Here is a 13217-nt window from a genome sequence, read left to right as displayed (position 1 = left end):
GATTCAGAAAAAGAAAAACAAACTGAAATGTCGTAGAGATTTTAGTGATATTAAATGCTTTATAAAGCCATCTATTTATATTTATATATACATAAAATTAGATAAAGTTTGAGGATGAGTTATATTTTTTTAAGCTTTTGAAAGAAAATTCTTGTGTTCACCAAATTAAGAGGCATTAATATGATCAAAAATACAGTAATATTGTGAAATGGTATTACAATTTAAAACAACTGTTTTGAATTTTCTACTTTTAAAAAATATTTATTTTATTTAATCTGAAGAAATGATTGATTATATTGATAATTTTTCTGATTAATAATAAACATTTAGCATACATTTAAATGTAAACTCTGAAGACTGGAGTAATGACTGCAAAAATATATATATTTTCCATCAAAATAATAATAACAATCATTTTAAAATATATTAAGTAATTTTAATACAATTTCAGGGATGCACGATCCTTAAGAAATTAAACGTTCTTTGATATCTGGTAGATTTTGGAGATATTACCTGCTTTATAATTTCATCTAATGTCATAACTGATTATTCATAATATAGGTTATTTACAGTGTAATCAATCATATAAACAGTGACATGGTTATCTAAGGCTGCTTAGAGACCCCAAACATCTGATATACGTAGTTGAATTGTTAAACTCTCTTTGAAGCTTGTCATATAACATGTATGTGTGTGTGTTTATAGGATCTTTTTGATGTGTTGTTATGTCTGTATCTCAGAATCTCTCTTTCTGTGTTTTCTTCCAGGGCAAATTCATCCTCTTTCCCCTTCTTTCCTCTCCCACCCACCCCACTGTGTTTTGATGGCCCAGTTTGGGTATGCGTAGTCTTAGCTTCTTTCTTTCACACCATGACATAGTGGGAATCCTCTCCGCTGAGTTGTAGCACTGAGCAAAGCATTTTGTGAAAAGAGAATCCTCTGTCCAGTGTTGGGGGCAACGCATTACAAGTAACGCAAGTTACGTAATCAGATTACTTTTTTCCATGTAACGCATTACTTTTACAAAATATCGGAGTTACTTTTTTAAATAAGTAACGTTATGTTGTTTTCCCATTCATCTCTTCTGTCCCCATGTTGAGAGAAATCAGTGCAGAGGCGCTGTGTGTGAACATGATGGTTATTGTAGTTCTAGACTAAATGTGAACATGCACGTTTACACAACATTTGTGGGTTAGGGTTAGGACATTTACTCATCTCACTTGCACAAAAATAGATTCAGTATTGCTCAAAATGAGTAAAAACAGTGAAATGCAAACTCAGAATATTACGCAAACCTGCAATAGTTAATTGTTAAATACCACAAATATACTTTATGTATTTAATCTCACTTTTTTGTCTTTGCTGCTGACCTTCGATGATCCAATTCAACCATACCAAAAAAGACTGAAATATGACACATCACATTTGTGCTTCTTTTGTTCTTTTTCTTCTTCTTTTTTGCTGCAGTAAGAGTGTTGGACTTTCTTCTCCTGCGTCATTTACTTTTTTGTGGGAAAGGGCCTTTACATTTGCCATAAAAAAACAAGCAAGCAAGCCCAGCCATGGTGAGAAAAAGTACCGTAACAGATTACATAAAACGTAACACAATTAGTTACTTTTATAGGGACTAACGCAATATTGTAATGCATTACTTTTTAAATGTACTTTCCCCTTAACCCATTGACAGAGGCAGTGTTGTGAGTCTGTAATAGTTATCAGCATCTGACATTCAGCAACATTTCAAAAATAAATATAAATTTAAAGACAGACCTAGTTTCAAATGTATTGCACTGATTGATTAGACTGCCCTACATTGCTTGTTTAATTTGATGTGGAGCTCTGAGGAAGTGGTCTGTGGTCTGATTTAGCCCTGAATAATGCAGTGCTTGGGGCCGTGTGGACCCTCGGGTGCGTGTAGATGTCTGTCTGACTGTCTATCACAGGATCAGAGCACTTGAGGAACTGGAGTGTTGCGGATCAGCAACTGGAGATCTCACCGGGCCTGTGGCTTTGCCTCTCAGCTGCCCTGCTCTTTCTCAACTCTAATGAAAGCCTCATCGCTCCTCAGAAGCCCATATTGCATTAGCGTGTTACAGGAACCGCACCGAGTCTATAGAGGCTTTGTGTTTATTGTTTTCAATGGTGTGTGTTACACTGTGAGATTGAAGAGACGTTCTCTGGTCTCAGTTCTCAAGTTTTTGTACCTGCCTTTACTAACACTCCTCCAGTGTGGTTCACCCTATTCGTTTTATTATGTTTTTTCTGTTTATTAGAGACAACATTACTCATCTTCTGCTTAACCTGTGTGAGTTTAGCTGTGCTGTCATTAATTGTGGCACTGTAAAACAGTCATTAATGTGAGCCAGAACGTTGAAATTACTTGAAAAGTATGCTTGTGCTATCTTTAACGTACAGTATACAATACGACACTTGGCTTGATATTTTATGATCTAATGCATTGAAACGTATTAAATTTAGTCATTTTTTTAAGGGTCCAAACACCTTTTGGCTACTGTACACACATGCTTACTTCTTTTCTGTGTATGATTATCAATTATCCACTGACTGAGGTTTCAGACCCAATGTCTTAAAGGGTCAGGGCCGACTGCTTTACTTTCAGCCTTGGTCAACAGAATTACAGCGAGGACTGGAGGAATGGTAATGTATTTAGCTTGAAATAGTTCATCTGTAGCTTTTATTTGCCATTGTCATGCTAAGCTATAGTGCCCCGGAGACCTTGAGATCAATACATGCTAAGCTAACTGCCTGATAAATGTGCTGACTGCTTAACTCGGTATTTATCAACAAATAATGACTTTTTCATGCTGTGTGCCTGTGTTTAAGTTTTTTTTTTGTCTTTCTTCGCTGTAAAAGCAAACCTAAAATCTACTCAATAAATACGTGGTAACAATTTGCACTCAATTTCAGTTGCTACATTACCCTCTGCCATCATCATTAGCTACTGTATGTTTCCATCCAAAGTTTCGAATTTAACTTGAAATATCGCTTAAAACATTTGCAAATAAAGCAGGGTTTCCATCCCATGTGTTCAAGAGAAAGAAAAAAAAAAGCGAAATATCTGTAATAATAATGGAAGTTGCTGCAATCTGGAGCCACTTTAGCTCTTTTATCCTACATCATAAATGACTTTTACCTCAGCGAGCGCAGATGAAACGCAATAAACGCTGTCATGTTATCTTGCGTTCGGATGCTGGTGTTTAGATCGCAATCATGTGAGACGCTTCTGTGAGGGAATTAAACCAAAACAATATTTGAGATGCTGTGCGATGAAAGCGACCCGTTGGTTAGTCCAGTTATCCAATCACATCCTCCGTTGGGCCAAAGTCACGTAAGTTTTGTATTTGGCGTCGAGGGATTTATTCAGTAAATGTGTTTCAACGTAGTTTATGCGCATGTCTTCTTACTGGATAAAAAATTATCTGTCTTAATTGAGTGCACACGTTTTATGCACTTTTTTACTATTTACGTGTTTTGGCATTTCCATCCAGCGTTTTTAGTTTTTATGTTATATCCATAAAAATAGGTGGATGGAAATATGGCTATTCACATCGCCAGCGGCCAATCTACTAATGAAAGTCAAAACAAAAACCTCTGGACTGCAGCCACAAAAGCTTTTCTTAGTGATTCATACACACAAACATTCAATCTTTTATAGCATGCCACCATGCTATAAAACAATGTTTTATTCTGAAAAGACTAAAAGATTACATCCGGGGTGCTAACCAGTTAGAGGGAAAACAGTGATGTTATACTCTGCATAAATCAATGCCATTGATTTCAAATTTGATCTATTTTTTGTGTGTGTGAAAGATGTTACACATGATGTTACTATATATGGATGATGATATCTAAGTAATTTCCAGAAAGTAATGACGCTATAGATGTCATGTACAGCATGTGGAGAAATAAAATATATGACTCCACCTTAACATTCAAATATCATGTAAAAAAGGTGGCAAATAAAGTTAAATTTAGTTTGCAGAATTTTAAACAAGTCAGGCCATTTCTTAACACCAAAGCAGCCAAGTTGTTCTTATATACTATGATTTTTTCACATATCGAGTATTGTTTCATAAATTGGTCATTAACTAGCATATCGAGTCTTAAAACTATTGAATCTCTATTCAAGAAAGCCATTAAAACTTTTGATAAAAAGGCATTGTCATTTCACCATTGCAATATTTTAGAGAAACATAAATTTTTAAGTTTTGACAATTTCAAACGTTTCAAGTACATTTGTCTAGTTTATAAGGTGTTAAATAATCTTGCTCCACCTCCACTGCATGCCTTTTTTCAAAGGCTTGCAAGCGGAGGTAGTACACGGGCCTCTATAAAAGGGGACTGTATGATACCATTTAGACGTACCACCTTTGGACAAAATGTATTATCAATAATAGGTGGTAAATCTTGGAATAGCTTGCCCCTTGTGATACGTGAGTGTCCTTCATTCACCTCCTTTAAAACTCAATTAAAACAGTGGCTCTTAGATAATCAGACATGTACTCACCTTTAACTGTAACATTAGTCATTAATATTGGTCACTATTAGTCATACATTTTCACTGTTAATGTAGTATAGTGGTGAATGTATAATGTCATTGTTATTATGAATTTTTGTCTTGTTTGTTTGTATTGTTGATGTATATTTCTATTTATGTGTATTGTTGTCATAGTGAATGAATGTTGTATGATTGTTGGTTATTTTTTTTGTTAGTTTTTATGTTACTGGCTTAGGGACTGCAGATGAAAAATAGTATCTTTTTACTAATTCTGGCATATTTACATGGTGTATTTTTATACAACAATGTACATGAATATGCATGGTCCCTATTAAATAAACTAATAAATAAATAAAAAGCAATTTTCATGGCAGTTAGTAAAGAGAAAGTTAGCATTAGTTGTCTGGTTCTAAAGGAAATGCAGATGTGCATAATATCGTTTGCTCAATAATGAATCTCTAAAGATGAGTGCATCTTCAGATTATTACTGAAAGCCTATATGATTTATCACGTGCGATGGAGTTAATGGAATCGAACGGGAACAGCAGGGACCTTTGAGCACTCTGCATATGTGGATGTTTAGTCCATCATTCTGAACAGAGCTGAAATACAACATCAAGTTTAATCAGCCAAATCTCTCTAACCCCTTCATTAAGATTTATTTCCTCTCTCTCACAATAACACAGATCCTGCAATTACAGATTGTTTGCTTGTTTGCAGGAAACAGGGAGATGAAGCTGGGGAGAGAGAAGAGGTTTATGAAGAGACAGTGATGAAGGAAGAATATTATAGTAGAATAAACACACACACAGTTTAAAAGTTTGGGGTCAGTAAGATTTATTAAGATTTTTAATTAACAATTTACATTATTATATTATAATAGTATTATATTATTACTTACTATAATTTTATTCTTTACGGATGCATTAAATATATTTTTTTTTCTTTTACAATTTCCATTTCAAATAAACGTTGTTCTTTTGAACTTTCTTCGTCAAAGAATCTTGAAAATAAAAATTGTTTCCCGATTTGCACTGAAATATTAAGCAGCGGAATTGGTTTCAACATGTTTCAAACGTTTCTTGAGCATCAAATCAGCATATTAGAATGATTTCTGAAGGATCATGTGACACTGAAGACTGGAGTAATGATGCTGAAAATTCAGCTTTGCATGAAAAACATGAAAACAGTTCTCTTTAAATGTAATAGTATTTCGCTATATTTCACAGGTCACAGCTAAGGATAATCATTTTGTGCATTTTCATCAGCCAATCACTGTTGTCATGATGTCATTTTCCTATGGCTAAGTAACTGGCTCAAATATGTCCATGCCTAAAACTGAGTGAGCAATATCAGTTTTAAAATGGCATGCTTCCAGAGAGTCCTGCATCAGCTGAGAAACTGCCATTGAAATGAATGGGGATGTTTTAAATAAAATCAAAATGCTTTAATGCAATGCTTTTAATCGTGATGCAGTCCACAGTGATGACGAATATGAAACGGCCTCCCTCATCTGCTCTTTGTAAAGGTTGAAGGTGCGATGTTTCATTGACTAAAAGCACTGCTATTTCCAATACAGTCTTCTCATTATCCAAGAGCTGTGCAAGATAAATGGTTTTGCCTTTGTGTTATCTCTGGCTAAGTGGCTGCTTACACATTCACCCTGATGAACAATGAGTGTTGTCCAGCCATCGCAGTTAGATGATGAATGGGCTCCCTGGATTTTTGTGTGCTGCTCTCTCCACCATGTAAAAAGGTGGGCTTGAATAGTGTGCGTTTGCTCTGTTTCTTGTGTAATGGGGAAGTGGAATTATTCAAAGCCTCTTTATGTGGCTTTAGTGCTAACTCTGGAGGCAGTGTAAGTGAAAAGGAGAACATAAATCTCCCATAACAATTGATGAGTAATGCTCAATCATAGTCACATTCAGTTCGATGGAAGTGTGTATGTGTGTTACAGGCTTGAGAGTGTTTGCCTGTTTTAGCCTTAGTCTTGTAAGCAGGCATGCCATAATGGATTATGGGCCTTCAGTTGGGAACCTGCTTAGAAGTGACAGGGGTTCGCGCTCTCCCATAATCCTTTGGGCCTTTGTCTGAGTGCTGACAAGTAACTCACCCTGAGAATATCAAACGTGAATATCACTGTCCACATTTTGCCAAAGACTCAACCCCAGGTTCTTCTGTCAGGCCTTTACCACTTCAACACCTAATGGCTGATTGAAGGCAAATGTAGAAATAATTGGATATATAAATTCATCAGGTCTTATGTGTTTTATTGATGCTTCTAAAGCATTTGACCATATAAATCATGGTAAATTGTTTAACAAATTAAGGCAAAGAGGGGTGCCTAAGTATATTGTGAGAATTTTGGCTTACTGGTATGCCCACCAGACTATGCAAGTGAAATGGGGCAATAGTGTCTCAGCTCTATTTGGGGTTGGTAATGGAGTCAGACAAGGGGGTATTTTGTCACCTGCTCTTTTTAATCTCTATATGGATGATCTGTCCAGGCAGTTGAGAGCCTGTAATACTGGGTGCGTGATTGGTAATTCAATAGTGAACCATATTATGTATGCAGATGACCTTGTGATTTTTAGACCAAGTAGTGCTGGATTACAGCAGCTTCTTACAATCTGTTCGGTATATGGTGTGGGACATGATATCAAATATAATGCCAATAAGAGTGTCGTCATGATCAGTAGAGCTAAAGATGATGAATGTTTGAACTACCCTGATTTTAAATTGGCTAATAATAAGCTTAGTGTCTGTAATAAGGTAATAAAAAAAATACGTTGGTCATTTTATCACTGATAAATGATGATGAAGAATGTTAGAATATTACAGATGATGAAGATATTTACAGGCAATGTCGCATGATGTATGCACAAGCCAATATTCTCTTACGTAAATTTAGGGCATGTACGGTTGGTGTGAAGATATCTCTGTTTAAAGCATATTGCACACCGTTCTATACTGCACACTTGTGGTCAAATTATAGAAAGGCAAGTCTTTTAAAGTTGAAAGTAGCATATAACGACGCAATGAGAATGTTACTCACAAGACCAAGATGGTGTAGTGCAAGTGAGATGTTTGTGGTTGCAAGAGTGAGGACCTTTCATGCTGTTTTAAGAAACCTAATGTTTAAATTCATGTGCCGACTTAATGGGTCACAAAATGAAATAATAATGGGCTTAACTAACATACAGCTAAGTACTATACGCTACCAATCCCGTATGTGGAAACACTGGTATAATTGTCTCCTGGTAGAACAATGATCTTCTTTTGAAAGGTTTTTTTTTTTTTTTTTTTTTTTTGTAGGTATGTGTGTATGCATGTGTGTTTATGGATATGTATTTATGTATTGTTGTGGGTGAGATTTGGACCTTGAGTCTGTAATAAAGTTTTTGATTGATTGACTGATATATAATTATAATTATTATTATTATTATTATTATTTTTTTTTCACATCTTCTTAGAAACTAGGCATAAGATATAAATATAACAAGATGCTGGATAATTTAATTTATTTTAATTTTAATTTATTTTAATTTTTTGTTTTTTATTTAATTTAATTTATAATAATAATATTATTAATTTATTTTATTTTCATTTTATGTTAATTTATGTTAATTTTCTTTTTTTAATAATAATAATATTATTAATTATATTATTTTATTATCAATAATAATAATGATCATTGATTCACCTTATGTGCCCGCTGAGATTAGTCCATCTCTGCTCTCTCTGCATCTGTGCGGGGGTGGTCTGTCCTGTTCTCAAATAGGAGCTCCTCTTTCTCTTTTTTTTGTCCCCTTTGGCAGTCCCATTGGATTCCAGCAGTCCTGCGTGAAGGCTGTGTGTTATACAGCTATCCAGCCGTCTCTAGACACCCACAGAATGTTCTATTTGGCATCAGGCAGACGCATGCGCTCATGGTCCACTGCCCTCCATCTGCTCGTTTATCCGAAAATAGAACCATAAAAGTTTTCTACTAAAAGATTTTTATAATTGTTTCACAGAGAACTTGCAATGAGAAATGGAATGTGGTTTTGAGATGTAGAATATGGTATCAGCTATCAGGCTCTTCATTGAGTGTATATTCTGTATATATGCGTGCGTGTGTGTGTGTGTGTGTGTGTGTGTGTGTGTGTGTGTGAAAGACACTCTTAAGTGCCGGGGTCACACTGCCAGATGGTCCCTCCACTCAGGCATCGCTACTGTATGACTCTTCCCATGTCTGTTGCTCCTTCTAAAACTCTAAAAGATATTTCCAAGAGTAAACAAACCAGCATGAGTCTCGTTTGCCCTTCTCCTCGCCTTATTTTCCTTGAGCTACACAGAAATAACATTAGTAAGTTCAAATAGTGTTATTATGTCAGAAACTGCTCCTCTGTAACAACATTTCTGAACTAGAAATGGCTTTCAAAGCTGATGAAAATGCTGTATTTTGTGTTTGACCTTTATATTTTTCCCTTTTCATACTCAACACAAGGGCCTGAAAGGCTCAATTTGGCTGAAAATGTTGCTTGTCTGTTGGCTGATCTCATTATGTGAGCATCATTAAAGGCTTTCCAGAGGTTTTGTGATTGAGAGGTACAGAACACATCCTGCTTGCGGAGTGACCGTCCACCTCAGTTCTTTCTGTCTCTGTTATTATGCAAATTTTGGATAGCACATAAAAAGAAACGCTGGATGCACATAAATAAAAAAAAAAACGAATGCGCTCCAATTAAGTTGGATCATTTTTGTGCGATAAGACGACATACTACGATGCAACACACATTTACTGAATAAATCCCTCGATGCTCAACAAAAAGACTCACATGACTTTGCCTGTGATTAGATAACTGGATTAACCAGCGGATCAGTTTCATCTCGAATGTTGTTTTAGTTATTCTGAAATGCCTGAGCCAAAGTCATTAAAGATGTCATTAGAAATGTCTCACATGATTGTGTTCGCAAACACCAGCATCTGAACGCAAGAATAATTACAGCATTTATTGCGTTTCTGAGGCACAAATCATTCATTATTTACGATAAAAGAGCCACATTTTCTTCAACGTCCCTTTTTATTAGAGATATTTTGAGCCAATTTCCCAGGAAGTGCTGATTGTTCTCTTGAACACATGGGATGGAAACGCTGCTTTATTCGCAAATGTTTTACGCAATATATTTTGCGCATAAGATAAATTCGCAACTTTGAATGGAAACTTAGCTATTGACTGTGTTTATGAAGAGATTATCGTGCATCTGAATAAATGTATTCTTTTTAACAGATTCTTAAAGATCTTTCGCATCTGCTATCATTCTGATTGCGTTCAGATTGCATGTAAATATAATGATTCATGGAGGGAACTGTTTAAAGAGCAATACGAGATGAGATCTCAAAGAAATGCTACATTATAATACACTCACTGTACGCGTACTGTGACCCAAGCTCAGCATAACAGAATGATTTGTCTATAGGCTGCGTATGGCTTGCCAAGTTCTTACAGTAAATCTTAATCCAGAATAAATCATTCATGCCTGAAGACTTGCTACTGGCGGTGAATTGTCTTGATTTGCACTTCAATCTCTGATTTCATACAATTACAGAGAAAAAATATTGCAAAAGCGAAAGACTGTGTTGTTTGTTTGAGGGGAAAATAGATTCTGAATGCATATGAGTGCGATATTAGAGGTGGGCGGAGAGAGAAAAAGTGACTTCAGGTTTATGGAATTTCATTTCTTCTCCCGAATTTTTCCCTAGTTATGAAGAACTGAAGAGGAACTGTTTGAGATAATGAGCTTATATAGTTCTGACCTGTTTTATTGGGGTCTAAAAGTCTGAGGGCCCTATCTTGCACCCAGCGCAATTGACTTTGTACACCGACGCATGTATCATTCCTATTTTGCACCCGCGCACAGCGGACTTTTCCCTCCACAGACGCACGTCGGTAAATTAGGGAATGAACTTGTGCTCCCGGGGGCGGTTCAGTGCAAAGAGGAGACATGTTCCGGCGCAAACGTTCCCTGATGCTATTTTACAGGTTTAGAAAACAGTTCCACCACTGACCAGGAAAAACCTACTCTAAAGTCAGTGGCGCGTTGCGCATGTCATTCATATGCTATTTTAAGGGCGCGTGCTTGGCCATAATCAATGTAGCGTGTGCACAACGCGCATACACTTTGCTTATCTCATCTACACACAGACGCAGCAGTTCTCATTTTTAGAAAACCATACATTATTACAAGGAAAAAAAATAGCACACAAGGGAAATCATTGTTGTGTCCATGAAGATGTGAAAAAATAGGCATAAATCTAGCTTACACATTTACCCAAATTATCATACGCCTGTTTAATCGAAGCTAATTTGGGTGGGTTTCTCCATCCCCAATGTCACTTCTCTGTCTTTTACGGCCCTGACGAGAACGTCCGTCTCCTCGGCTGTGAACCGCTCCTGGCGTGCGCCGGGCAAATCCGCCGTTATAATAGCAAACCGCCATGGAACAAGCACGCCTGCTCTTAAAGGGAATGTGAGATGTCGCTCTGATTGGTTTATTTCACGTTACGCCCAAACCACACCTATGAATAATGAAGCTACTTCAGAACAACCCATTTTAGATTTGCGTCGGGCGCAAGAGTAATTTATCCCGCCGGTATAATAGCAGCAGCGCCCAAGACCCGCCCACAAAGTTACTTGCGTTTAGGGCCCTGAGACTATGAAAAACATCTTTGGTTACTGTCATAACCCTCATTCCCTGAAGGACCCTGTAACACCTGCTGAATCCCGGGATCCCGTCTCAACTCCTCAGCACAAACCTGCATGAGTGAGTTGCCGGCAAGGTTATATATCCGTATGTCCGGTGGAATGGTTAGCCATGCAAAACTCACTCACCAATGTCCATTGGCCCGTTTTCTTACCACTCAAAGGAGAGATCCTAAGTGAGACCCTGATGTGTCAGTCATTCGATGTAACGTGAAACGTGACTGACTGATAGGGAACATTGTAGAATTTGTGTGCCACTACAAATGACATACTAAGTGTAAAAAAGGTGTGTAGGTTATCCATGTAGTGTTGGTAAACTATTAACTTAATCATCTCTTTATCCTTGTGCATTTATTCGGACAGACCTCTCAGGTTTCTACTGTCATTTGTGATATCCAGGCTTTGAAAAGTCATGGAATAAATGTTTCTAGTTTTGCTCTGGCTTACATAAAGTATTAGGCTATCTAACCAATTAAATATTTTAGAGTAAATTTGCTGCACATCACATAACATCAAGTCTGTTTGTTGTGGGTTTTATTGGAGACATTTGTTCATTAATAATAATAATAAATGCTTATATCAAGCAATTCTGCTTGGGACCTGGCATACAAATAGAAATGAATCCCAGCACAGCAGTCTCCCCGTCTCCGACATTATTTTTTGAAATCCTATCAGGAATGAAAAGGTCATGGAAATGAAATGGAAATCCCAAGACTCTGCATTCATATTGAATATACAGAATTTCTCCAAATGAGTCATAATATTAATAATAATAATAATATCATCAGTAATTAAAATCCCCTGCTTTCCATCTCAGCCTTCAGTTCACTAAACTTTAGTTTTATTTGGCTGGTCTTCTTCAGTCCTTCCTCTTATTTCTTTGGTCCAGAAATAAAGTGCATACCCAGACAAATAATAAACTTCTGCTCTATTGATCGTTTGTTATTCTCTTTGTCTTTCAGAGGGATGCCAAAGGCCAGTATTTGTTCGACCTCATTTGCCACCATCTAAACCTGCTGGAGAAGGACTATTTTGGCATTAGATATGTCGATCCGGATAAACAACGGGTGAGTGTCCCACCATGTGGCTCGCGTCGAACAGTCCAAGGTCAACGGTAATGCGCAGCACCAATTCATCATTTCTGCATTCATGTCCACGGCTTTCATATTACGATAAAGCTTCACCTGTCAGGAGACTCAAAGTGACTTTGGTTTCTTAGAGCGTATTGGTTGTGATGCCTAATAAGTGATGAATTCATGTGTGTTCTGGGTGGGCTGTGTTTGTATTGATCCTGCACTGGTCAGACTGACTCTCAGTGTTATACTGGAGTAAAGAGACCTGATGATTGATGAAATGAACCTTCTAGAAGGACAGGTTTGAAAATTGTAAATCATGTGAGGCCAGGCCCTTATGTTAGTGATGTTACGTATGACACTGAAGCTTCAAAGAATTTGTAGACGTACGCAGCGTAATTTCGCATGAAGCGTATTGTTCTCAGAGAAACACGTGATCAACGAAAAACAAAGCCTTACCTTCTTTCCAGTCACGTGAATGCTATAGAAGCTTGTTTCCGCCACAAAATAAAACATTTTAAAAGATAATTGCGACTTTTTATCTCACAATTGCGAGTTTACATCTCGCAATTCTGACTTTATTTCTCAGAATTGCGAGATATAAAGTCAGAATTGCGTGAAATAAAGTCAGAATTGCGTGTTATAAAGTCAGAATTGCGTGTTATAAAGTCAGAATTGCGTTATAACAAATATAAAGTCAGAATTGCGAGATATAAAGTCAGAATTGCGTGAAATAAAGTCAGAATTGCGTGTTATAAAGTCAGAATTGCGTGTTATAAAGTCAGAATTGCGTTATAACAAATATAAAGTCAGAATTCCGAGATATAAAGTCAGAATTGCGTGAAATAAAGTCAGAATTGCGTGTTATAAAGTCAGAAT

General features: G+C 36.7%; 1 protein-coding gene across 6 annotated transcripts in view; it reads left to right on the top strand.

Moving 5' to 3' along the window:
- Nucleotides 1-13217, top strand: part of frmd5a (FERM domain containing 5a) — a 107727-nt gene that overhangs the window by 67139 nt on the left and 27371 nt on the right. For all 6 annotated transcript variants that reach the window (XM_084409717.1, XM_084409719.1, XM_084409715.1 and 3 more), the window contains exon 2: nt 12228-12332. In XM_084409717.1, coding sequence (XP_084265843.1) covers nt 12228-12332 — 105 coding nt within the window. The remainder of the gene's footprint in view (nt 1-12227; nt 12333-13217) is intronic.

Source organism: Rutilus rutilus, assembly GCF_951802725.1.
Source record: "Rutilus rutilus genome assembly, chromosome: 5".
NCBI lineage: Eukaryota > Metazoa > Chordata > Actinopteri > Cypriniformes > Leuciscidae > Rutilus > Rutilus rutilus.
Note: the sequence above shows the minus strand (reverse complement) of the source record. Positions and strands in the feature narration are given on the sequence as shown.